Source organism: Natrix helvetica (genome assembly GCF_964273705.1).
Source record: "Natrix helvetica genome assembly, chromosome: 4".
In the NCBI taxonomy this organism is placed as follows: Eukaryota; Metazoa; Chordata; class Lepidosauria; order Squamata; family Natricidae; genus Natrix; species Natrix helvetica.
In genome coordinates, this window is record NC_138550.1 from 64476426 (window position 1) to 64502306 (window position 25881).

The window sequence follows — 25881 nt, forward strand, 5'->3', positions numbered from 1 at the left end:
AAAACAAGTCTTTTTTTTTTTTTGCAAGTTTATCTAAATTTTCATCTTGTAGCTGTCAGCATTCCAGATAGCATCCAAAATTAAATTAGAGTCCAAGGGAATCTGCCGCTCAAAGTTCCAATTTATTAAGAGAGCCATACTGGCACATCTGGAGGAAAACCCGAATCTGAAGCTTCTTCCATTTTCCCCCCAAGTTAAAGTTCATGATCTTGCCCCCACACCCACAAGTCCATCACATGGTCCAATCTTCCACTGTCATGCTGGCAGTTCCACCCATCCAGTTCCGGTCAGGTGCACAGGTGCCAAGACAAAGGATGACCTTGGCAATCTAAAAGGAATTTTATTTTGGTTACATAACATTCTACTCCTTACTATCCACCTCCCATTTCCCCACTATAGAAACAGCATAGTAGATAGAAGTGTGGCGGCTGCAATCCTGACAGTTGGCCTCTCCTCAGAAGAAAAACGTTTTCTGAAAAGAGAATAATGTAGGAGTTAACATAACAGAATTAATCACCCCCCCCCCCAGGGACCCTTTGGCTTATCAGGAAACTTGTTTTACTAACTTATCAGCTTTTAGGTTCCAGCTTTTCACCCAAGTAGCTTCAGACAAAGGATACCCCTTCCAATGCACTAAATATTGTAAGCGACCCCTATACAGCCTGGAGTCTAAGATTTTTTTCACCTCATAATGTGTTTCCCCTTCTACCAATACAGGAGGGGGGGAGGCTCGGTGGATGGTCTTATGCTAGACCCAATTACTGGCTTCAATAAGCTACTATGAAATACTGGGTAAATCTTCCCTAGAATTCTGGGTAGACTGAGTTGAACTGTAACTGGGTTAATTATCTTCACTATTGGGAATGGACCTAGAAATTTTGGGCCAAATTTCTTGCTAGGCATTCTTAATCATGTATTTGGTAGATAAGAAAACTTTGTCCCCCATACGAAATGGGGGTTGGAGCGAGCGGTGTTTATCAGCTTGCTTCTTGTAGGCTTCTGCCACTTCCGCTAGAGCTTTCTTCATATTTTCCCACCCTTTCTTCAGAGTGTCCATCCATTCAGTCAGACACATGGAGGGGGGAGGTTCCCTAGGCAGCTCAGACATGGGAATAAATTCCATGCCACTGTTAATCTGGAAAGGAGTTAATCCAGTGCTGCTGTAGACTGTGTTGTTGTACGCCACTTCGGCGAACTGTAGCAAGTCCAACCAGTTGTCTTGTTGATAGTCCACATAACACTGGATGTATTGTTCCACCATTGCATTGGCCCTTTATGCTGCTCCATTCATGCTCGGATGAAATGCTGAGCTCAGTCCTTCTGTGGACCCAATGAATCTCAGGAACTCCCTCCAGAACTTGGTGGTGAACTGAACTCTGCGGTCTGAAATGATCTTCCTGGGCACTCCATGTGGTAAATGTGTTTGACAAACATTTTTGCTAACTTCTTTGCGGATGGTAATCCTGAGCAAGCAATGAAATGGGCCTGCTTGGAAAACAAATCAATAACTGTCCAGATTACGCTATTCCCACTGCTGTCTGGGAGCTCGATGATGAAGTCCATTGCAATCTCTTCCCATGGTCGGCTAGGGCCAGCCACCTGTTGTTGTAGTCTTCCCTGAAGCTCCCCTGTAGTAGGGGGCTTCCCTGGCCGCATTTTCATGGTCACGCAAGTGGCATAGCTCTTTACGTAATCTTCCACTTTTTATTTCACTTTTTGTCCCCAAAATTATCGCCTGGTGAGATGGAGTGTTTTTAGGAATTCAAAGTGACCTTCTAGTTTTGCATCATGACTTCGCTGTTAGAACTTTCAGCCTCAAACTTGTGAAAACGTACAGCTTGGATCCCTTCCAGGCTAAGCCATCCTTCATCGTCAGGATGTGCTTGTTATTGTTGAGCCATGGGTCTGCTGGCAGCGCTGATTTCATCACTGTTGTCAGCTTATCTTGGCTTCCAAATACATTTTCCCTGTTTTTCCCTGTTTTTGTGAGGTGCAGCCCATCCCTTGCCAAGAGTCCTTCTTTTAGGTAATGCAGTCCATGGTCCAGGAAACAAAAGTTTTCTTGGCAACACCAACCCTTTAATCTGGTTTATTTCTAGGATTCTTTTTCCCCTCAATGGGTATTGACCTTTTGTTGGGAGTTGTGATGAAAACATGACTTGTGCTCCTAGCTCCTTAACTTTATTGCCTAGTTGCTTATAATCTCTCAATATTGTACTCAGGTTCTTTTTTGTGTCATTCATCCCAATATGAGGGAGGAAGAAAGGGTAGTAATCAGTGGGCCTAATTATTATGGTTAGGTTCTCAGCCATATCCTTGATTTTTGCTCCAGGGCAACAACGTACCTCCCTAGATTGTATGTCTGGTCTGCAGATGGCTGGTTTTGTTCCTTAGAGATTAGAATCTCCTATCACCAATGCTGACCTTCCTTTTTTGCAAGATGTAGTCTGGGGTGCTTTTCTGTTTATCTCAGGCATATTTGTTGATATATATGCTGGTTTTGTTGTATTTGGGTCTTTTCCCGTGTAAGATTGAGATTGTCTTTGCAACGTTTCGGCAAGATCTCACTTGCCATCTTCAAGCTTGGGCTTAAATGTGAGATCTTGCCGAAACGTTGCAAAGACAATCTCAATCACTCAATGTTACACGGGAAAAGACCCGAATACAACATATATATATATATATATATATATAGATAGATAGATAGATAGATAGATAGATAGATAGATAGAGATAGAGACAGAGACAGAGACAGAGACAGAGACAGAGACAGAGATAGATATAGATATAGATATAGATATAGATATAGATATAGATATAGATGATATATCTATATATCTATATCTATATCTATATCTATATCTATATCTATATCTATATCTATATCTATATCTATATCTATATCTATATCTATATCTATATCTATATCTATATCTATATCTATATATATATATATATATATATATATATATATATCTATATCTATCTATATCTATCTATCTATCTATCTATCTATCTATCTATCTATCTATCTATCTATCTATCTATCTATATATATATATATATATATTTGTATGTACGTCTTTGGTTGTTCGGGTTGTCTCCCGCGTAGAATTGGAAGTATCTTCACGACATATATATAAATTACACACACACACACACAAACACACACTATACTACTATATATAGTAAAAAATTACAATGTTGCTATATTGTATGACTGAGTTACAGTTTTATCTTACAAATGAATTTCTGATATTTTAAAGGTATCCAAAGATCTGCCTGAGAAAGAGAAAGAAATTGAATGTATGTTAAATAACTTGAATCAATTTGAACAACAGTTAAGCCAGCTAAGATTGTGGCTTACTCCCATCAAAGATCAATTGGTACTGTACAATCAAGTGGATCAACCTAGAACTTTTGACATTAAGGTAATGTTTAATTTGGATGTTTTTCTAAATATTTATCTATACATTGTGAAACCCATTTAAAAATCAATTATTTTGTTTATTTAAAAAGTAGTACAAGACTAAATGATTCAGTCATAAATAGTTGTTTAGTTATTTAAATGTTATATAATTATCCATTTGTATTATTTGGTTATTTCATTTTTAAATATACATTTTAACCATGTTCCACTTCTATTAAGCATAACAAAATGCAGAAAGTGAATTCATTTTATTTCACCTTATCCCAGTTAGACTAATTCACAAGTATATATGTTAATACTTTTACAAAATATTAAAAATATTCATATATCCAATATAACCTTCAGATTTTTAAGCTAAATATCATGAAAAATGGATAATCTGTGAATTAGCCACAGATAAACCAATTGTGGACCCACGGGAGAAGAGCCTAATGCTGAGAACGATTGAGGGCAAAGGAAGAAGGAGACAACAGAAAATGAAGTGACTGGATGGAGTCATTGAAGCAGTTGGCATGAGCTTAATGGACTTCATTTTCCTTTTCCTTTCTTAAACATAATAATAACAAATGAAAAAAATTATAGGGAAATACACTTGCAAAGATCATGACAGGTACAATTGAACACAGTGCAGAATTAATTTTGTTCATTTTGTTTAATATCTAAGAAACAATTATCTTCTTGTTTAATTCAGCATAAATCTAATTTTTGAATAAACAGGAGAGATGCCTGGTAGTATATATTCCAACTAAGACAGAGTCATGGGTGATAAGATTCTACTTGCCTAATTATTTAAGTCCAAATGCATGGAAGAGGAAAAGAGATGGCCTATGTGCAGCTGTGCCTAGATAGCTGAGGCCTTCTAGGAATGGTGGTGCTGGGAGAAGAATGGGCCTCTTGGGAATACACCTGGTCCATGGCAGGTTTACTTGTGCTGGAGGGCAGCAAGCCTCCCAAACCCTTCACACCCTTTGAGGTACTGCTCAACTTGACTATAATGGAGAGAGTTGGGATTGTGCTCATTGAGTGAGACAGTCTCTGAAAATTTGACATAATTGAATGGAATAAGAATATATATTTCTCATAATTTAAGAAATATATTTCAGTCTTTGTGCAAATGAAGACAAAAACTGTTTTGTCCAAGAATGAATATCTTGGGTTTGTGGCTCCTTTAGGAATTGCACACATTTTCTGATCCTATAAAAACCAGAAGACTTTCAGACATCCATGTAGCTCAGACATGAGGGTGTTCTCGAAATCTTTAAAAATATGTTTTTCCAACCTTAGGGTAGTGTGTGTGGCAGATAATGGATACTTGTTTGATATATATAGTTTGTCTGAATATTTAGGTTCTTGTTTTAGCCTTTTTCACTGTAAGCCTACAGGGTTGTTCTAGAGTTGAGCAGCCTCTAAACATAATTTTTTAAAAATTAGAACATATTTCTGTTTCCAATCACTTAAGACCGTACCACCTTCTAACAGCAAGCAGTAATTCATTATGTTGAAACCTTATTAAGAGGACTGTTTTTTATTTGCGTGTTTAATAGACGGAGGTTGGTGGTTTGATATATGAGGGTTGTTAGATTAGTTAACTAACTGTACTCTGGAGAACTATTAAGTTGTCATTAAAAAAAAGGAATAGAAGGAAAAATAAATTAAGAACAGGATTGTAGATTTCCCCAGAAAATTTACATTGTCATTTCAACATGGAAGTTACATGAAATACATGAAACAGTACAGAAGTAAAAACTGAAATGACAGAATATAGATGTGAAAGATTATTTTACTGCTCTTTAATAATCTCTAAATTTTCCCTGAAAAAATGCTAATAAGTGAAAAATCAAACAATTTTCTGCAAATAATCAAATAAATTATTGAAATAACCTCAAAAAAATAGATTGCTTCTCATATCTCTACCAATGGTAATATCCTTAAATTATGTAAAACAAACACTTACTTATCTACTATTAACTAAGAATCACCGAGACCAGAGGTGGGCTTCAGCCGGTTTGGATTGGTTCGGGTGAACAGGTTGTTAAATTTTTGCCCAATTCAGAGAACCAGCTAATCGTACCTCTGGCTGGCCCCACCCAACCCTCCCCTCCCAGTCACTCCTTATCTTGCTTCACATGCCTTGGCCATGGCATAGCAGCTGCTGTTCTCTGACTCCCTTGCTTGCTAGATCACTTGCCTCAACCATGTGACCCCCGAGGCTCAGCCCACTTGCCTGCCTTCAGCACAGCCTCCCACGCAGCCCAGCTACCTACCTGTCTGGTGAGCCTTCCTTCACCTCTTTGCCAGCACGAATAGCCTGTTACAGGGCCTTCCTAGGGCTCTGTGATGACCCAGGGCACAGCACAGAGATAACAGAAACAGCTAGCAGTTCAAACCATCCCTTTATTGCTCCAAAGCTCCCCAAATGCTCCCACATTTCTGGCAAGTCCCAGGGCAGAGTGATAACAAACCCCCACACAAACCTCAAGCAGCCTCTGGCTGCAATTAGTCCAACCCAGCACTGTCTGCACCAAGGCTGCACAGCAATAAATCCTAAATGTATTTGGCAAAACAAGAGCAAATCAAGGAGTTTGGGGAACAAAAGATCCAGTTAATTAGTCCAGAATGCCAAAAGGAATGCAAGGACTCTTGGCAAGTTCAAACATCGACACGCAACACTTCAGAAACTCACAGTTTGTTCCCGACGAATGCCCCTCCCCACAGCATCTCCTTATGTCTCATTCCCCAGATGTGCCTGTTGAAGATGGGTGGGGCACTCTCCTTGCAAGTAGCCTGCTCCATTTGCGCTGATCATGCCTTCTCTGCACTCTCCAAGCCCTTGCATCAGGAGGGGGTTCTTACTCCTTGTCTGAGCTCTGTCTTTCCTGTTCATCCTGCCTCTGTTCCTCCCTACCTGCAGGCCTAACTAATTGCAAAAAGCCTTGCCTAGTCTGACTCTGCCCTTCCCCAGTTTCCTCCAAGGCCAAGAGAGCTACACTCTCACTTTCTGTCAGTTCTTGTGCTAGCTCATTTTCTGCCGTAGATTCAGACTCTGATGGGAGCATGACAAGCTCTCCTGGCCTGTTACAGGCTGAAATGGAGGGTCCCTGGGCCTGATATGCCCTTCCAGGCCCCATCCAGGCCTTCCTAGGACTCCCCTGGCCTGTTACAGGCTGAAATGTAAATTGCTAAAAATTGATGGGATCTTATGTCCTTTCTTAGTCTAGTCACCAAAATATCCCAATTTCCTGGATTAATTTAAGGATAAATTAACCAAATAGCCAAGAATTGCTTCCTCTTCATATCAAAATTTACTTAGTTTTAAAGTAACCTAATTTATCCAGTTTTAACTAAACAATTTAAGCTAAAACTGGTTAAGATACAATGCAAATCGGAGACGACTTCCGGCAGCCGAAGGAGACGGACTCGTGCGTCTGCCTTTTCGCTGCTCCGGTGGGCTCCCCTGAAGTCTAGGGGGAGCACAGGGTGCCTTGGAGGGGTGCCCTGCCGTAGGGGCGGCTCGCTGGGACCCCCTGGAATGGCAGCGGCCACGGGGGGAGTCTCCAGCCTTGCCCCAGGAGCCGGGGAGCATAGGGAGCGCGCGGAATGCCACTGCACGCTTCTCCGAGTGCAGCCTGGAAGGAAATAATTAATTGGAAGGAAGCAGCTGAAGAGCAGTGAGCCGAGGGGTCTCCCCAGGTCTTTTACTATTTTTACACTCTTGACTGTTTTGCAGTTTTTCTTTTGGGACTTTGTTTCAACTTCTGGAGGAGCTTAGATTGGAGGGGGGGGAATTCCACCCCCCTCGTAAAAGCGGCACTTGAAAAATCTCTCCCTTTTATGGGAGAGAAAGTTTGAAAACTACTTTCACTTCCCTTAAATAATGGGGGGGGGGTTTCGCTACAATTGCGAGAGAAAGGATGGCTGAGCTGATTCTTCTCTAAACTATTTATGGGAACTTTGACTTTGTTGTTTCCTTACCACCTGTACTGGCTGAGCCAATATGGCAACTTCCTCCTTCTTCTTTGTCTTTGTGAATGACATTCCTCCCTTGGAAAACTTTATGCCTTTCAACTAATTTCCACCCCAGAGACTTCCAGGAGCCTCTTCAAATACGTTATTCCCCTGGATTTGGAATATTTTGACCTACCTATTTGCTTTAGTTCTCTACTAGAGGATTTATTCTCCTTTGGACTTGTTTGTTTGGTGATCCCTGCCGGCTGTGTTCTCCCACAGACGCCATCTTTTTGTACAGAACAACAACTATCTCTGAGCTTCATGATGGGTCCAAAGAAATTACCGCCTGGTAAAGCCTCATCGGCCCCAACATTTTCCACGTCCAGCCCCACTCACCAATCACAACTGGGATCTTTTCTACAACCTAAAGCCTCTGAAGAGAGTGCAAAGGACTTGTCTACTCAACAGATGCTTCAAACCCTCTTAAAGGGACAGGACGAAATTAGAAAACAACTGCAGGACTTAAATGAACAGCTCAGAGAAACGAATCAGCAAACCACATGAAATGAACAGAGGATAGGTGTGCTGGAGGAGGGGGCGGTTGGGATGAGAGACGAGATGAAGATGATCCAAAGGGGGAATGCAGAATTTGGAAATCAGATGTTAAAAATGGAATTTGAAAGGATGTCTTTTTTTCTCAGGTTCCAAAACTTGCCAGAAGTTGAGAATGAAGATCTTAAAGAGATTATGACCACAATATTAGCAGAATATATTAACAGAGATAAACAACAGCTTTGGTGGGACATTGTTCTGATTTATAGGATTAACTCAGCCTATGCAAGAACACACAATGTTCCAAGGGAAGTTCATGTCAAATTTCTTAGAAAAACTACAAGAGATGAGGTTCTAGGAGCTCAAAGGGGAGGACCCTTAAAATATAAAGATAAAGAAATAACCATTCTTAAACAGATCCCAAAGAGAGTAAGAGATAACAGAAGGAAATATTCCTTCTTGGCAAAAAAATTATATAATAACGGGGTTTGGTTCAGGTGGTTGTTTCCAGAAGGCATGCTGATTTTTGGGAGGACAGTAGAATTAGAATCAACACAGTAGCAGAAGCAGAGGCTTTCACTAAAAAACATAGTGCCCTCTTAGGTGAAATGGGGGATGCTACACAAGAAACAAAGGAGGGAGGGGCTGAGGCCCAGGCGGTGGACAGGAGGGGGGATGCAACAACTATAAGACTCAGTTCACAAAAGTGATTTGGAATACTATTGCAATTGTTGCTACAATGTACTTTCATGGAAGTGATACAAAACAAATGGTTGAAACATACTGATGATTTTGTGTTAACTTAAAACTGCTAATACTTATGTAAATGTTGATATTTTTCTATCTTTGTTTGTAGAAGTTGCAAGACCTGGGGGGGGGGCTTCTCCCCCCCCCCGCACGATGTAGCTGTCAATATGTTTTATAACCCTATAACCCCTTTTCCTTGTAAAATTTTTAAAACTAATAAAAATTTGAACAATTAAAAAAAAGATACAATGCAAATCCAGTTTTGTTTATCTCATTCATGCAAAGCCTTTTTTTCTGCAGCTGTTAACGTTTTTTTCTTTTTGGGGGATGAAAAGAAGTTGTTGTGGAGATACTGAGATAGTTTCTAAGGGAATGGGAGTAGAGGTAGTACAACACTTCAGAGATGAAGAATGCACAAATTATAACAGTAAATTACAACTATAAACTTGAGTAAAGAGACTTTTATCCTGCAATTGAGTGATTTGTGCTCAGTAGGAGGAGGATAGAGGAAATAGTTTTCACTTATTTAATGCTTCTCTGTAATTATTTAAGTGAAAATCTAACCAAAACTTGTGTCTGATAGTTTATTATGAAAAAAAAACCTGATGCTTATCTTATATAGATTTTCATACCTATTTTAAAGTAAGTTTTAAAATGTGTTTGAACCTTAAACTTCAGTGTTTCAGTTGACTGATACAATGAAAAATATATTATAATTCTACACTGAGCACATTTTAGATAAATTTAGCAACAGCAGACTTCTCTTCTCTTCCACTAAAGCTTTGTTAGGATTCAAAGTTGTGGCCCTAATCATATAAAAGCAATGTTATACTTTTGAGCTTAACAACAGCATTCCAGGCTCTGTCTATATTGCTTAACCTTTGTAATTATCTTTGCAGAACTATTAAGTTCTTAGTCTGATTTTAAGGTCATTGCTTGATGACATTGAACAATTGTACTGTTTTGCTCCATCCTATCTTTGTAAGGTTTGTTCATTCCATAAATACTCTCAACTTTCTAAAAGGATCTTGCAGATAACCCATATCCTAAATAGATCCTTAGTATGGATTCATGTATTTCTGTTTTCTTTTTATTTGAAATGAAATGAGATTAAATAAGATAATATTTATTATCATTTTCTGTGTATACACTGGCACATATTAAAAATGAAATTCTGATGCCTGTTTTCAAAATAAAATGGGCAATGCCAAAGAATGTTCAAACTACTGCACCATTGCATTCATTTCACATGGTAGTAAAGTTATGCTCAAAATCTTACAAGCTAGGCTCCAGCAGTATGTGGATTGATAACTACCAGAAGTACAGGCAGAATTTTGAAGACGCAGAGGAACCAGAGATAAAATTGCCAACATATGCAATGGAGAAAGCTAGGGAGTGCCAGAAAAACATCTACTTCTGCTTCATTGACTATGCTAAAGCTTTGATTGCGTGGATCACAACAAATTGTGCAAGTTCTTAAAGAGATGGGAGTACCAGACCATCTTATTTGTCTCTTGAGAAACCTATATGCGGGTCAAGAAGCAACAGTGAGAACTGGACATGGAACCACTGATTGGTTCAAAATTGAGAAAGGAGTCCAGCAAGGCTGTATATTGTCACCCTGCCTATTTAATTTATATGCAGAGCACATCATGAGAAAGACGGGGCTAGATGAATCAAAAATTGGAATTAAGATTGCCCATAGAAATATCAACCATCTCAGATATGCAGATGATACTACTCTAATGATAAGAGGAACTAAAGAGCCTCTTGATGCAGGTGAAGAAGAAGAGTGCAAAAGTTGGTTTGAAACTCAACATTAAGAAAACTAAGATCATGGCATCCAGCCCTCTCAATTCATGGCAAATAGATGGGGAAGAAATGGAGGTAGTGACAGATTTTATTTTCCTGGGTTCCAAGATGGGGACTGAGGCCAAGAAATTAAAAGATGCTTGCTCCTGGGGAGGAAAGCTATGGCAGATCTAGACAGCATACAAAAAAGTATGTATGGCTGTGAAAGTTGGATCATAAGAAAGGCTGAGTGCCAAAGAATTTAGGCCTTTGAACTATCGTGCTGGAGAAGATTCCTGCTAATCCCTTGGACTGTAAGGCGATCAAACTGGTCAGTTCTAGAGGAGATCAATCCTGACTGCTCTTTAGAAAGCCAGATCCTGAAGATGAAACTTAAATACTTTGGTCACCAAATGAGAAGGAAGGACTCATTGGAGAAGAGCCTAATGCTATGAAAGATTGAGGGCAAAAGAAGAAGGGGACAGAGAATGAGGTGGCTGGATGGAGTCACTGAAGCAGTAGGCTTGAGTTTACCCCAGACTCCAGAGGATGGTAGAGGACAGGAAGGTCTGGAGGAATGTTGTCCATGGGTTCGCGATGGGTCGGACACAACTTTGCAACTAACAACAAATTACAGAATCTAGTTGTTATGCTTCAGATATCATGAAGCCTCCTCCTAGAAGGTAACAAAGAGAACTAGTCATGGAGAGGGTATGTAGTGTCTCAGACAATGCTGTGGACCTTGGTCAAGCAGAGTTTATATGCAATGTCTTGGATAGAAGGAAGTGAACTTCCAACAATCTTTTCTGCCATCCTCATCACTCTCTGCACAGCCTTCCTGTCCAAAACAGTAATACAGACATATATTGTTCTTTGAATATTGATACATACTGAAAGGAATATTTATAAGAACAATATGAAACTGATTTTTCCCCTCAGGAAATATCTCAGAATTAAAAAAAAATATGTTTTTAGCTAAGAAAATATTAGTGATAGTAGTGGCTGATGTCAGAGTTTCTTTTTGGTCTAATACCTTGTTTCCATGAAAATTAGACCTCCCTGGATAATAAGGCCAATCGGACCTTTGAATGCATGGACTAAAATAAGCTCTCCCCCAAAAATAAGCCCTTCCCAAAAATATTGCAACACAGCAGCAGCCATGAAGTGACCACGCTCACCACTTCCTGCACATCAAAAATAATAAGACCTCCCCGAAAATAAGGCCAAGCACTTATTTCGGGTGTCAAAAGAAAATAAGACTCTGTATTCGGGGAAACATGGTAATGTTTTCACTCTGACAAGTCAGTTTTATGCAATATTATTTTAAATATAGCTTATTTCCTGTATAAATTTTATTTTGATTTATTTCTGTAATATTCAGTCACTGACACATAGGGACTGTTGTTGTTAGATACTTGTTCTAATTACAGTGGTTTCCACCAAGGTCCTCTGTTCCGGCGGGAACAGAGGTTTAATCCTATTGGTCGAAGGGTCCGACAGCTCCCTATAAAAAGGCTGCTGTCAGACTCAACCTTCGCTGGATTGTTCTCACTTGTTGTACTTAATAAAGAGCTGTTGTTACCCTTAAGCCTGTTTGTGCCTATCCATTACCCAATCTAACAGTTGTTGCTTCAGTTTCTTCAAAAAATGATTTTTTTGCTAAACATTTTTGATTACTACTTATAATAAGAAACTAATCTATCCAGAATACAAGTTCCTGGGGAATGTTAAACTATGAATTTTTTATTGTTCAGAATAGAGTTAATCTACACTACTTTTGTTTTTGCTTTTTCAGGAAATTGAAGCAACTGTAAAATCTAAACAGCCAGATGTGGAAGGAATTTTGTCTAAAGGGTATCATTTATATAAAGAAAAACTAGCTACTCAACCAGTAACGGTAATGAAACAACTTTAGTAATGCTCATTACTGCATGATAGATTATATTTATCCTGTTGCAAACTTGTTCTTGATGTGATCTGTTTGAAACTATTAAAAATCCAGAGCCCGAGACACTACAAAGAAATAAAAATTATGCTTTCTGTTTAAATTATTTATTAATTTCTTAAATTAAGAACTTTGGTGGGTTCAAAAGTAGTTTTAGCTAAAATTCTATAACATGATCACAGAAGACAAAAAAAATGATATTAATACTCTTTGGAGAGACTGTGAGACAAATAGGAAAGAATTATATTGATATATTAGGGAATTTAGGAAGGAAAAGATATCCTTTCTATTTATATTTATATCTTTTCCTTCCTAAATTTCTTCATATGCCAATAAACAAAAACAGTGAGTTATGGAAAAGGGAAAAAGTAAAGGTAATATTTTTATATCACAACTATTGTCAAATTTATTTTCTTTTGTGGCCCTTCTGTTCCATTCTAATAGTATCAAACAACAAAAGTCTGCATGAAGTCTTTGTTCTGCATGTACAAAGTAAAAATAGTCTTGCACACAAGATTTAATATTTTACTCCAGGTTTTGATAAATGAAAGATTAAAAAACATTCAGTAGTATTTTATGCAATGCTACTATTCAGTCAGTTATAAGTATCTTATTCCACTATTATCTTTACTTTACTTGTACACAAAATTTATATTCCTGGATACAGAATCCTGTGCAAAATAATTGCAGAAATAATATAAACAGTTTTGAAACCAAATAGATTGGCTTGTAATGCCATTAGAGACTTGCACAAATACAGTATGTTAAATTGCCTTCTATTGATATTGTAGCATTGAAGTTTGTACCTCAGATTACATTAGATGATCAACTATTTCAACTCGGTGATTCTACCTGAACATTGAACTACTAATTACCAAATGAGTTTTGAATGCTATCTTAACAGAATAAAAATTAAAAGCAATAATTATAAAGGTGAAATATTTATCTTAAAATGCTAGATCTTTATGAAACTTTTAATAATAGACTTAAATTTTTATTTATTTTTTGCTTTTAGAAAAAATTGGAGGACTTAAACACTGTTTGGAAAACAGTAAATTGTTTAATCCAAACTTTAAAAGAAAAGCCAAAGTCTGCAGTTCCAGTTGTCCCTTTTGGGGATGGTAAGTACCTAATAATTTAAAACATTCACAGGTAAAAGTTAACCCAGAGTATTAAAGTTAATGCTGCTGTAACTATAATAACAATAATAACTCTGACATCTTTGTATGCTCCACAGCATTAACATTACAACTATATTTTGATTAAAAAATGAAATTAAAGCAGTACTTGAATAGCTTCTCTAATATAATGCTAAGAACAATAGTAACATTGCAATACAGTTGTACTGAAAAAGTATAAGGTAGGTATTAGTCACCTTATCTGTTAGTTATTGATAATGAAAAAAAAGAATGATAAACTGCTATTAGTTGTTCTGCTGTACAGATATGCCTTTAGAAAAATAATGGAATATTAATATATTTCTATAACTGATCAGTTGAACAAACAGTTCAGTTTAAGAGTAGATTTAGCAGAATATTAATTTAAAAGGTAGACAAATTGGAAAATTATCTGGAAATTCAATATGGTTCTATGGCAAAATCACAACTTAACTATATTCCATTTTATAATTTACTTAAGCTATAGTAATCAATTAGAATATAGCTGGAAGGGACCTTGGAGGTCTTCTAGTCAAACCCTCTGCTCAAGCAGGAGGCCCTATACCAAGCAGGAGACCCTATACCAGTGATATAAGGTGAACCTGTTTAGCACTGAGTTCCCAAACTGTTCCGGCACCCACCAAGCCATGCCCACCAAGCGACACCCACAGAACCAGTAGTAAAAAAATTGAATCCCACCACTGGCATGCATGCATGCCAGCCAGCTGGTCTTTGGGCTTCCAGCGCTCCGGGTGCATGTGAAGACCATCTGCGCCAGAAACCAGTGTCGTGGCCTGCCAGCGGCCAGTGGAGCTGGCAGCAGACTCGGACAGAGAGGAGGTTGGGGAGGAACATGGGCCACTCCTGGAGTCTGGGGAAGGCTCTGATGAGGGCTCTGTGTCAGAGGGAGAGGGGGGGCAGAGCCATATGCCAGCTATCAGCTGGAGCCTGTACCCAGTGTGTGCATGTGCAGAGTTGCCAGACAAAGGGAACAACTAAAGAATGGGTCGACTTGGGAGTAAGGCCAGATGATGAATGGCTCCTCCCAGAGAAATAAAAGAGGAGTGAAACGGGAGTGGAGTTTGCAGGAGACAATTAGTTCGCTAATTGGTTCGTGATTCCCTGAGACTCCTTGCCAAGTTCTGCAGATATCGGCCTGTCAGCTCTCCCAACCAGATAAGGTCTGTGATCGTAAATCCTCCTTTGAAAGATTTTGCTGGCCATGAACGAGCAGAATTCACAACAAATTAATAAAAGAGGTTTTTGCAGGGACAAGGAGTTTGTTTCATGCTCTTGGGAAGCCTCGGTCAGAACAACCAGAAGAGCAGCTGATGATGGTGTGCATGCCTGCAGAGAGGGCTCTACAGGCTACCTCTCGCGCACATTCCATAGGTTTGCCATCATGGCCCTATACCATTTCAAACAGATGGCTATCCAGTCTTTTCTTAAAAACCTCCAGTGATGTAGCACCTAGAACTTCTGAAGGCAAGCTGTTCTATTGGTTGATTGTTCTTACTGTCAGAAAATTTATCCTTATTTCTAAGTTGAATCTCTCCCTGATCAGTTTCCAACCATTATTCCTTGTCTAGCCTTCAGGTGCTTTGGAAAATAGATTGACCCCTTCCACCCTGTGACAGCCCCTCAAATATTGGAACACTGCTATCATGTCTCCCCTGGTCTTTCTCTTCACTAGATTAGCCATGCCCCGTTCCTGTAAATGTTCTTCATATGTTTTAGTCTCCAGTCCCCAAATCATCTTTGTTGCTCCTCTCTGCACTCTTTCTAGAGTCTCAACATCTTTTTTTTTAGTGTGGTGACTAAAACTGGATACAGTATTCTAAGTATGGTCTTACTAGAGTGGTATTAATACCTCACAAGATCTTCATTGAATCCCTCTGTTAGTGAAACTTAGAATTTCATTGGCTTTTTTGGCTGCTGCCACACACTGTTGTCTCATATTTAATTGGCTTTCCCTTAAGACTCCAAGATCTTTCTCACAGTTGCTATTAAGCCTGGTTTTACCCAATCTATGTTTTTCTTGCCCAAGACTTTACTTTTCTCTACATTGAATTTCATTTTGTTATATAGGGCTCAGTGTTAAATCTGTTAACCTGCAGTGATGAGTACCTACAGCTTCTGAAGGGAAGCTGTTCTACTGGTTAATTGTTCTCAATGTTAGGAAGTTTCTCCTTAATTCCAGATTGCTCCTTGATTAGTTTCTATTCCACACACTGCTGGCTCATGTTTAAGTGATCATCCACTAAGACACCAAATTCCCTCTCACAGTTACTGGTTTTGAGCCAGTTTCCCCCAATCTATACTTATACTTTTGTTTTTCTTCCCTAAGTGTAAAACCTCATTTTTCTCCACATTAAATTTCATATTGCTGGATAGAGCTCATTGTTCAAGTCTATCAAGATCTATTTGGATCCTGAGCTTGTCTTGTAGGGTGTTGTCTATTCCTGCCAATTTAGTGTCATCTGTAAATCTGATGAGTTCCCCTTCTATTCCCCCATCTAAGTCATTTATGAAGATATTGAAGAGGGGCCTAAGATGAAACCTTATGGAATCCCACTGCTTACTTCCCTCTGTTGGAAGAACTGTCCTTCTAGATTCAGCTCCAAGTGGGAGAAAAGACACTGGAGACATGGAGGCTGCTTGGAAAGATGGTTTAATGGTGGACAGGACCACATGGCTTGAGTCCTGAACAGAAAAGGTGATCACATGCTTCAATGTTGGGTGAAGAAAAAGAAAGAGAGGGAAGGGCTGAAAGTTCCTGGCTTTATACCCTCTGTTCAGCCCCACCTCTCTATTTCCTGTTTTCGTGTAAGAAATGTATTCTGATTGGTTGTCAGACTCCCATGGGGCCAAGGTTTGAGTTTCCAGATGCCATGTGGTGAGTTTCTGTGGAAGGCTAATATTATCATGCCTTAATCCCATCACCCAGGAGCTGAAGGAGAGAACTCTTTATTATGTAGAATAGACTGGCTTGGGCATTTTAATGGGCCATTAAGGAAAGTGGGGGCTATTAAGAATGAGTCTGTTTCCTGCATAAAAACATGTTTTTCCATTTCTGATCCAGGGAAATATAATATTCTGCCTTTTCAATATTTCCTAGGATATTTCATTTTTCTAGGAGAGGGCTGGGTGCTAACTTCCTACACTCCATGTAGATGTAGTACAGTGGTCGGTTACGAGGGCCCACCCACCCACCCACGCTCCTTATGGGTATTTGAGCTGTTTGGGGCTTCCGCAGAAGCGCACAGAGCATACGGTGCCTGCACGATGCTCCGCTGAGCAGCTGGAGCGTCGCGGAGGCGTCACAGGTGGTAAGCATGCTTGCGCGTGCTGCGCGTGTACTACGAGCGTTCATGTGGTGGACGCCCGGCCCCGTTGCTCCGTACTGGTTGCAACGGGATCCAGAACCCACCACTGATGTAGTACCTTAAGGATTACTCATTAAGTACAGTTTGTCAGCCAGTTACAAATCCATCTTGTGATGATCTGCCTAGCCTACATTTTTCTAGCTTACCAAGGTTGTAGGTTCTGATCTACTTTGTTGAATGCCTTACTGAAGTCTAAGTGTACTATGTCCACAGCATTTCGCTGGTTTACTAATTGAGTCACTTTGTCAAATAATGAAATAAGATTCATTTAGCCTGATCTGTTGGTAACATAGAAAAGAAGACGCAGACAGGAGTAAGGTTGTGATGGGAATGCACCCACCCAGAGCATTGTTGAGGCTCCTTTTTATTGAAAAACTTCTCAGAATAGTAAAAGCTCATTGGACAGAGAATCCACTTGGCAATTATTGATTGGTTTACAGATGCATGCTTTCCTCATGGATACCTCATGGTATAGATACGTGACTCTCCACTTAGTTAATATTTTGCTGCATGGAATGTGATGTCTACATGTAGATTCCATCATGCTTTTCTTGTAAGCAAAAGAGATTAAGAGCCAAAGAATTAAGAGAGGAAGGAATGTGGTTTTTGACTGATTTAATCACAGTGGTTTGCCAACTACTGATTAATCAATTAACCCTACACTGATCTGTTTTTAACAAATCCGTGATGGCTTTCAATTATAACTTTCTTTCTAGATGCATTTTGGGAACACTGCCAAAGAATTTAGACTTAAATATCTAAGAATGTATATATTTGCTTACTGAATTCTTGAACATAGATATACCTGCTATCTCAAAAAATATAAGTATATGCCTTGCACTAATCACAAATGTTTGTATTCAAGCCTACTATTCAATTGCTATCAGTATCTGATAAAAAAATATGGCCTTTTAAATGAATCAAGTGAGTAAATTTTATGTCGTCTTCACCTGAGCTGTGCTTGTATTGCTTTAGTTACATGCAATTTCCTTGCTACATCAATCATAGGCAAAATTTTCAAAATCCAAGATGGTCGGGGCTTAGTAATATTTCTGAGATAATTTTATTCAGAGAAGAAAAATGAATATGCAAACGGTAAATCTGTCCCAGAGCACAAGGTATCCAATCATAATAGATATTACCCTCTTAAACAGTTTATCATAATCTATTTGTAATAACAATATTAGGCTTAATACTTGACAGTTTATATTCACCTGAGCCTGAAAACTTTTTTCTGTATAAATACCAGAAAGTTTTCTGTGTAGTCTGCAATATCTCCTGGGATTCCACAAAGTTCTATATGATCATTTGTTGTCATCAGTTTGTTGTCATCAATAATTTGTTTGTCGAATCCTACAGTAAGGATTTATGACTAACCTTCCTTTCACAACTCTTTATATCTTGCAACAGTGAACAAATGATCTCATGTTCATTTAGTATTTCAGAGATAATTAACATAGGAAATTACCAGCAATTAAGCCCTTGTAAAATATTATTTATAAAATGTACAAGCTTGTGTATATTTTATTATCTGAATAAAAAACAATGCTACTAGAATGTCCAGTTTTATTAATGTTTAAATATATGTCAGGTTTGGTTTGTACTGTATAAACCATTGTACTTCTGAATTCAAATAAAAATTCAACTAATGATGATTGTGCTTCCTAATGACACTAGTACTAGAAAGGTTATTCTATATTTAATAGTAAATACAATACAATACAATACAATACAATACAATACAATACAATACAATACAATACAATACAATACAATAGCAGAGTTGGAAGGGACCTTAGCGGTCTTCTAGCCCAACCCCCTGCATAAGCAGAAAACCCTATACCATTTCAAACAAATGGCTATCCAATATCTTCTTAAAGACTTCCAGTGTTGGGGCATTCACAACTTCTGGAGGCAAGCTGTTTCGCTGATTAATTGTTCTAACTGTCAGGAAGTTTCTCTTCAGTTCTAAGTTGCTTCTCTCCTTGATTAGTTTCCACCCACTGCTTCTTGTTCTACCCTCAGGTGCCTTGGAGAATAGTTTGACTCCCTCTTCTTTGGAGCAGCCCCTGAGATATTGGAACACTGCTATCATGTCTCCCCTAGTCCTTCTTTTCATCAAACTAGACATACCCAGTTCCTGCAACCGTTCTTCATGTTTTAGTCTCCAGCCCCCTAATCATCCTTGTGGCCCTTTTCTGCACTCTTTCTAGAGTCTCCACATCTTTTCTACATCGTGGTGACCAAAACTGGATGCAGTTTTCCAAGTGTGGCCTTACCAAGGCATTATAAAGTGGTATTAACACTTCACGTGATCTTGATTCTATCCCTCTGTTTATGCAGCCTAGAATTGTGTTGGCTTTTTTGGCAGTTGCTGCACACTGCTGGCTCATATTTAAATGGTTCTCCACTAGGACTCCAAGATCCCTTTCACAGTTGCTACTGTTGAGTAAGGTACCACCTACAGTATACTGTGACTATGCGTTTCGTTTTTGTTGCCTAAATGTAGAACCTTACTCTTTTCACCATTGAATTTCATTTTATTAGATAGTGCCCAATGTTCAAGTTTGTCAAGATCCTTCTGTATCTTTAGCCTATCTTCTGGAGTGTTGGCTCCAGTCCTGATAATGGTTTAATTTGACTCCATCTGAATACATGAAAATACTAGGAGAAAGATTTTCTAAATCATTCCATTCAAAATTTCTTATGCAATAAATAAATAAATAAATAAATAAATAAATTTTGTTTTTGAAGATCAAAATCACATTGCAGGAAATATTTTCAACAATCTCTCATATACCATTTTTTTTTGGAGTATAAGACACACCTTTTTTCCTCAAAAAAGAGGCTGAAAATCTGGGTGCATATTATACACCGAATACAGCATTTTTTGCCTCCCGAAGCCCCGCCCCTTCACCAAAATGGCTGTGCATACCCTTATGGAGGGTGTCAGAGAGCTCCTGGAGGCTGGGGAGGGCAGAAATGAGCAAAAAATGGGCCATTTTCTGCCCCCCTGCCCCCAGCAGCACTCTATAAGCTTCCATAAGGCTATGCATGCATTTATTTTGACAAAAACGGGCCCGTTTTTGTGAAAAATGGGCCATTTTTTGCTCAGTTTTGCCCCCCCCTGAGCATTCTGCAAGCCCCCCCCCCCCGGCTATTTGTGCCTTTTTTTTGGAAAAAAACGGGACTGTTTTCATGAAAAACAGGCTGTTTTGGGGAGGTTTGCAGAGTGCAAAAACTTTTTTTTCCTTTTGGAAAGCTCTTTAACTAATTGATGATAATTACATTGATCAAGTGTTGTGCCAGCAGAAACACCTACCTATTTACTGTATTTCTCTCTATCTCTATTTCTCTTTCTATCCCTCTACCTTTCTACCTACCTACACACACACTCTCTCTCCCTACCTACCTACTACATTTCTCTCTCTCTCTCTCTCTCTCTCTCTCTCTCTCTCTCTCTCTCTCTCTCTTTCTCTCTCTATATATATCCCTTTATCTACCTACGTACCTACGTACCTACCTACCTACTCTCTCTCTCCCACTACCTATCTACTGTATTTCTCTCTCTCTCTCTCTTTCTCTCTCTCTATCCCTCTACCTACCTACCTACCTACCTACCTACCTACCTACCTACCCACACTCTCTCTCTCCCTACCTACCTACTTGTTCTGACCCCCCTCTCCACGCCTGTGAATAAACCAGAACACAGGCTTGGCTGTTTGCCACTGTTTAATTACTGAGATAACAAATCCTTTGGCTGAGCACCCAGACAACTCACGTTCAATAGAGCAACCCAGATAATCCAAACGAGCAGACACAGCTAGAATACACAGATAGATTTTCTTAAGTACTAATTCGAACAGTTACTTCCTGCAAATGTCCCCTCCCAACGCCTCCCCTATAATCTCTCTTGGGAGGAGCCAATCCACAACCACCTGTGCTTAATCATCTTCTGTGAGTCTGCCTACGGAGTTGCTGCTTCCGTTTCTCAGCCCTTCTCAATCTAGCATCAGGGACAAACTGCCTTTGATCCTCCCCACTGCTCCATGCCTCAGGTGCCTCCTGGTGGCCAACCAGCCTCTCTGGTCCCTTCTCTGAGTCTGAACCCTGCACAGGGTCCTCCACATTGTCCAGGGCAGACTCATATGGTTCCTCACTATCCGAGTCCATCAGCAGCTGAACCGGATCCTGCTGGGCCACAACACCTACTGTATTTCTCTCTCTCTATTTCTCTCTCTCTCTATCCCTTTATCTACCTACCTACCTACCTACCTACCTACCTACCTACCTACCTACCTACCTCTCTCCTCCCTACCTAGCTACTGTATTTCTCTCTCTCTATCTCTTTCTATTTCTCTCTCTCTATCCCTCTACCTACCTACTTTCTCTCTCTCTCTCTCTCTCTCTCTCTCTCTCTCTCTCTCTCTCTCTCCCCCTTTATCTACCTACCTACCTAACTACTCTCTCTCTCCCTACCTACTGTATTTCTCTCTGTTTCTCTTCCTGGCTATCCCTCTACCTACCTACCTACTTTTTTTAAAAAAAAAAAGCCTCTTCAAAACCTTGGTGCGTCTTATACTCTGAATAATACGGTAATAAAAAGAAAAATAATTCAGATTAATACATATGAATTGGAATTCATATCAGAAAGCTTCAGATTTAATATACTGTCTTACTTTCTAAATGAGGATGCTCTAGAGGTCATTCAGGGTATGTACATCAACACTAATATTGAAAATTAATGAATAGAGTCTGGTTAAAAAGTGACAATATGTTTAAAAATCTAGGTTAATAGATTTAAATTAGTTCAGTGATTCAATTTTCCATGGTTGGTCCAGCTGTGTTGTAAGGCATATTTGCATGCTTCCAAGGTACGCCACAAGAGGGCAAGTTGGCTTTGCATCAGAAAGAAAAATGAGCAGTTCTTCCTGCAGCATCATCCCAGGTCCTCTCTCTTCCCCAGAGTCACAAATGGGAAGGTTCAGAGCCTGCAGGAATCTGATTGTCTGCTCAGAGCAACAACTTGTCTCCTCACTGAAGTGGTACCTATTTATCTACTCATACAGAACATGCTTTTAAACCAGTGGTGGGATTCTGCCGGTCTGGGGCGGTTTGGGCAAGCCAGTAGTAAAAATTCTGGCTGGCCATGCCCCTCCAGTCACTCCTCCTCTCATCCACTTGCCCAGCATAGCTGCTGCTGCTCTCTCGCTGGCTGATTGCCTAGACCACATGGTCTCTGTGGGCCAGCCAGCTTTCTGGCCTTCAACCCAGCCTCCGATGTGGCCCAGATTCCTGCTGAGCCTTCCTTCGCCATTCTCCACTGCCTCTGATGCAGCCAAGCTACCTGCCTGTCTGGTGAGCCTTCCTTTGCCTCTTTGCCAGCATGAACTGCCTCTTACAGGGCCTTCCTAGGACTCCCCCTGCCTCTTACAGGCCAAAATGGAGGGTTCCTGGGCCCGATCCTTCCTCCCAGGATCCATCCGGACCTTCCTAGGATTCCCCTGGCCTCTTACAGGCCAAAATGGAGGGTTCCTGGGCCCGATCCTTCCTCCCAGGATCCATCCGGACCTTCCTAGGATTCCCCTGGCCTCTTACAGGCCAAAATGGAGGGTTTCTAGGCCCAATCTGCCCTCCTCACCCCATTTCCCATGGATTTATTGTATTTACTTTTTGAAGAGCTGCAGAAGAGGCTGAGTCACATGGCAGAGAAGCCAAAGTGTTTTATTCAGAAACCGGGAAAGCTATAAGAACATGAGATGTAAGGAAAACAGCTTTCCCCATCTGAATAAAAGCCTTTGGCTTCTCTATGGCATGAGGGCCCGAATTCTGATTGGTAGGGGGCTTGGCTGTGCTCTGATTGGATGGGAGTTTGGCTGTGCTCTGATTGGATGGGGGCATGTTCTGTTTGGGTGGGGGCGTAGCCCCCTACCAATCAGAATACACCTCCACCCAATCAGAATGCAGCCAAGCTCCCACCCAATCAGCTCAAACCCCCACTGGCAGTTAAAAAGAGGAACCGGCTGAGATCTCACATTGCTCCTGGAAGCACCAAGCCGGAAGCACCAGCCTGAAGATGATGAATGACACTTCATTGAAACGTCGTGAAGATACTTCCAATTCTACGTGGGAGAAAACCCGAACAACCAAAGATGTACATACAAACACCCGCGAAAACCTCAGAATGAATGAATATATATATATATATATATATATATATATATATATATATATATATATATATATATATATATATATATATATATATATATATATATATATATATATATATATATATATATATATATATATATATATATATATATATATATATATATATATATATATATATATATATATATATATGTTATATTTGTACTGATAAATATATATATATTCCAAATATTTAACTTATATTTAAATATCTTTTCATTATCATCCTTGTTGTTCAATCAATTATCAACTCAGTTTAACTATCATGTAAAAGAACAAATCACATACCTCTCCTTTATATTCTCCACATAGCAATTTCTAAATATCCAATTAGCTAATCATTCATATTAATATATGTACTTCTGTATACATATATGTATGCTTCCTTTCTTCCTCTCTCCTGTCAATCTTCACTTCCCCCCCCCCCCTGCTTTCCACTTCTTCCTAGTAAGCCTTTTATCCCAAACTCTAAGCCTCTGCTTTTTCTTTCTACTGGGTGTATATTCTTCCTTCCCTGACTTTTTCATCAACCTCTGTTGCATCTTTCGGCGTTTCCCACTCAAAGTTATCTGTCTCCCTGTCTTCTTTCCCTCTTTTCTCTTATCACTCCTTTCTTTCTTCTCGATGCCTGTCTGGCCATTTCCTTTCTTCTATAATCCCATTCCCTTTCTTTGTTGGGACATATCCCCCCTTTTAAATTTTCCCCGTGCCACTGTCAAACCCAGTGAAATACTTTGTTTTTTATTTTTATTGCTTTTTCTGTAGTTCCACTTTCTTTTCCTTTTTCTTCCTTCGCTTCTTGTTTCTCCTCAATTTCTAACTTCAGAATTCTCTTTAATTTTAATTTTAGTGACTCGTGCATATTTTTTATAATCTCATTTATTTAAAGTCTCAACTTTTCATAGTGTTCAGTTTAAAATTTACAGGTTTTGCCCTTTTATAATAAATCTCAGTCATATAATTATAATTTAAGTTTCACAGTTTCTTCTTATTTTCCAATTCTAATCCAGTTCAGCTAAAAAGAAAAAAAAGGAAGAAGACATTCTTCTTTTCTTCCACAGCTGTCCAGGTGCAAAATCAAATGATCTGTGCAAAATCAAAGCCTCCTTAAATGGTGACATTTTGCTTTCTTTGTTATTCGGTTAGTGTTTTCTTCCCTCCGACAAATGGCTCCGTTCCTCTATTCTTTCAACTCGATGATTTTATTATTTTTTTCAGAAAATTTTATTGGTTTTTACACATATATGGGGAAAGGTAAATGGGTGTACAAAAAAAATTTGGCAGCTCCCACACTGGTGTTAGTAACCCGTCCAGCACTCACAATTTTTACAATCTTAAAAACAAAATACAAAAGATGAGCAGAAAGCAAGATCTTATTCTGTAATGTTAACCATGTGCTCATTCATTTTCCTTTGTCACTTTCTAGAGTATCACCAATTGCTGTTTATTGCTTCACAGCTTCCTTCCTCGGCTTCTCAGCTCCGCTCCTCTCCTTTTGCCTCCAAGCTTCTCCGACCACCCCTGGTGGACTAAAACAAGCCCCAAACACGCCAGGGTGGTCGGGCTATCCGAATCTCAGCCCCCTGATGCCATGGGGGCCATGGGGGCCGGCGGCAACCTCCTACCCCTGTTGGGCGCTCCATGGTAAGCTAGGAGCTCAAACAGGCGACCGCCATCGCCGGAAGCTCCTCCTCCTCCAATCAGAGAGTTCAGGAACTCCAATCAGAGAGCTGAACTCCAATCAGAGAGTTCAGGATGGATCCCCCAACACCAGGACCCTTGCACTTCTCCAAGTACATTCTCTCCTCCGGGTTCATTTGGCAAAGAGGCGGGCAGCACAGTGCTGTCCCTTGCCCCCCCTCCGCTCCCCGGCCCCTAGTCGAAGCTGAAAAGGACCCCCGCCGGCTGCCGCCTTTCGGGGGGCTTCAGCAAGCCACACTTTGGCAGGGAAACCCCTTCAGGGCCCCCTGTGCTCCTTACGGAGCCAGCCGGGGAGACGAGTGGCAGACAACACGTACGCCGTCTTCAGGAACTGGAAGTCATCTCCCAACTCGATGATTTTCAAAGGTACAGCTTGGAGGTTTTAAATCCAAAAAAGATAAAATTGCAAACAGGAGAAACAACATTTCTTCTTGGTTTTTCCTTTTATTATTTTTCACCTCTAGTTAATTAGGGTTGTTTAAGATGTTTAAATTAGAACATATTAGAATAAAGCAAGTCTCCTTAGTATTGATATTTAGCCTCCGTTCCCCCTCCTTCTTTTCTGTGAGGTTCCCTATTGTCAATTAATCTCTTTTAAAAACACAGTCTTTTCAAATCCAAATTCAAAGCTTTGTATTTCAATGGGTTTGACAATTCTCATTTCTATCTCCAAGTTATTTAAAGCAAGCAATTCTCTTTGGGCTTAATGATTTAAACCACAATGTTTTCCTTCTCTTTCTTTCCTTTTTGCCAAATTCCCATTCTGTCTGTTAATATTATTTTCCACTCACAAGGTTCTTTCCTGTTTCCAAATTCTGATTTGTATCAGTTGGTTATTTAAATCTTCTCACCAGATCTCAACATTCCTTCCAATCACTGCTCCTACTCAATGCTTAGTCCAGATGCCTCAGCTTTGTAGCGGCCATTTTACAATGCCTCCTTTCCCGCTGCCGATTCAGAGAGCTAATCTCTGACCTGCAAGGAACCAGTTATGTTCCTCCCGGTCTATTG

General features: G+C 39.7%; 1 protein-coding gene across 2 annotated transcripts in view; it reads left to right on the top strand.

Annotated features, from left to right (window-relative positions):
* Nucleotides 1-25881, top strand: part of DMD (dystrophin) — a 1188090-nt gene that overhangs the window by 698042 nt on the left and 464167 nt on the right. For both annotated transcript variants that reach the window (XM_081951523.1, XM_081951524.1), the window contains exons 47-49: nucleotides 3267-3431; nucleotides 12264-12365; nucleotides 13429-13534. In XM_081951523.1, coding sequence (XP_081807649.1) covers nucleotides 3267-3431; nucleotides 12264-12365; nucleotides 13429-13534 — 373 coding nt within the window. The remainder of the gene's footprint in view (nucleotides 1-3266; nucleotides 3432-12263; nucleotides 12366-13428; nucleotides 13535-25881) is intronic.